Genomic DNA, 1,687 nt, shown 5'->3' with positions numbered 1-1,687 from the left:
ATGAGACAGTGAAAATGCACTGGCGGATAGGGCACTTCACAGTAAATTTGGGCCAGAGTGCTATCCAGACAGCACGTTTAACATGTTAAACTTAAGTAGTGCACACCAGGTGGCTGACGATCATGGAGTAATGCTGATATACAGAGGTAGCCCAGTTGTTCCTCTAAAGCCTTCCTAAGCAGATACAACCTGAGGATTCAGCTTGAAACTCTGGCTGGAGAGAGTGCACTCTAGGGATTATTGCAGCAGAAAATTCTGACAGTGAACCCAAACCATTAGATTCCTTTGTCCTCCCCCACCTTAATTTTAACATAATTTTTAGAAATAAAATAATTATACTTACTTGGTTCAACTGTGAGAGTAGTCCCACTTCCAAATATAAGCTTATCTATCCTCACACTGCTAATACTTAGTCCAATAAATAACTCTTTCCTCATGGTATTCAAAAGTGTTGTAAAAACAGGAGATGAAAAGCCAGATGCTTGTCCTTATTATCCATGTATGCAATCCCATGAGGGTATCCAAAGCCACATTTTCTTCCAAAACTGGAAAGGGAAAAGCAATAATTGAATAGTTCAATGATTTCAAATAGCTTGACTGAATATAGAATTTCCAAGTTCTCCCTTTCTTCCATCTTTTAGAAACCCTGTGAGTTCTATATTTCCAGGATAAATAGAAATATGAAAACAATGCTGTATTTGTCTCCTTAATCATTTCAGTCACCCATCTCCTTTCTTCCCCAAAATATATTGCCCTTTTTCCATCTTTGGGTTTTTGTACAGGGCCCTATGTTGTTTATATCATTGTGGTACCCCAGTCCCCCAACACAGTGATATATTCCATTACAAAAACTGTCTATTCTGTTTCACTACACAGAATTTTGGATTATACAGGTAGTCACATGACTTTTTGAGTGCTTTCTGCCCCAACATACCACATGAAGGATCATTATATGGCTTTCAAAGAATGGTCTAAAATAAGACCAAAAATGTTGAATTATAAGTCAAAACTTTGGGAATACATGACACCTCTGAAAAGTCTCATGGAGTTAAGCTGGATAGAAAGCAGGGGGGGAAAAAATCAGTACTTTTAGTGCTATTTCAAAATATTTATGAAAATTGTTCTGTGTTGCAGGCAGCTGTCTACTTTTTCACCTTGAATTTGGTTTCAATGCTCAGGAACATGAGGAATGTGCCTGATCTGGGCTCTTAGAGTTGGTGTCTGCAGGTCATTTGGTGCCTTTAGGAAGTCTTTATGCTGTTTTACATAAGATGAGAAAGTAGGCAAAATGATTGTTCTTTGTTAGGTAGAGGCACTGTACCCATGGAAGTGGCTATTAAAGAGTAAAGGAGTTGTTGCAGATTGATCAAATCCTTCATGATGATCAATTTTTGCATCATTAGCACTATCTGGACCTTGATGGCAAGAGATGGACTCAGTCTCTGAGACCCTGCATCTTCAAGACCCCACTCCTCTGTTTTCTAACAAAGGAGTGGCAGGTTGAGTCTGTGTCCATCAAGATGGGAAATTGTATTGGGTTTGCGTGGCAAGGTTTTGGCAGCGGGGCGCTACAGGAGTGGCTTCTGTGAGAAGCTGCTAGAAGCTTCCCTCATGTCCGATAGAGCCAATGCCAGCCGGCTCCAAGGTGGACCCGCCGCTGGCCAAGGCCAAGCCCATAAGCGATGGT

General features: G+C 40.7%; 1 gene segment (V, D, J or C); it reads right to left on the bottom strand.

Moving 5' to 3' along the window:
* LOC103918324 overlaps window positions 1–437 on the bottom strand; it is a 7,609-nt gene extending 7,172 nt beyond the window's left edge. The window contains 1 exon segment of the C gene segment in view: window positions 344–437. Coding sequence covers window positions 344–437 — 94 coding nt within the window.
* Window positions 438–1,687: the final 1,250 nt, after the last annotated feature.

The sequence above is a fragment of the Pygoscelis adeliae genome, unplaced genomic scaffold (assembly GCF_000699105.1).
Source record: "Pygoscelis adeliae isolate BGI_AS28 unplaced genomic scaffold, ASM69910v1 Scaffold926, whole genome shotgun sequence".
Classification (NCBI taxonomy): domain Eukaryota; kingdom Metazoa; phylum Chordata; class Aves; order Sphenisciformes; family Spheniscidae; genus Pygoscelis; species Pygoscelis adeliae.
Note: the sequence above shows the minus strand (reverse complement) of the source record. Positions and strands in the feature narration are given on the sequence as shown.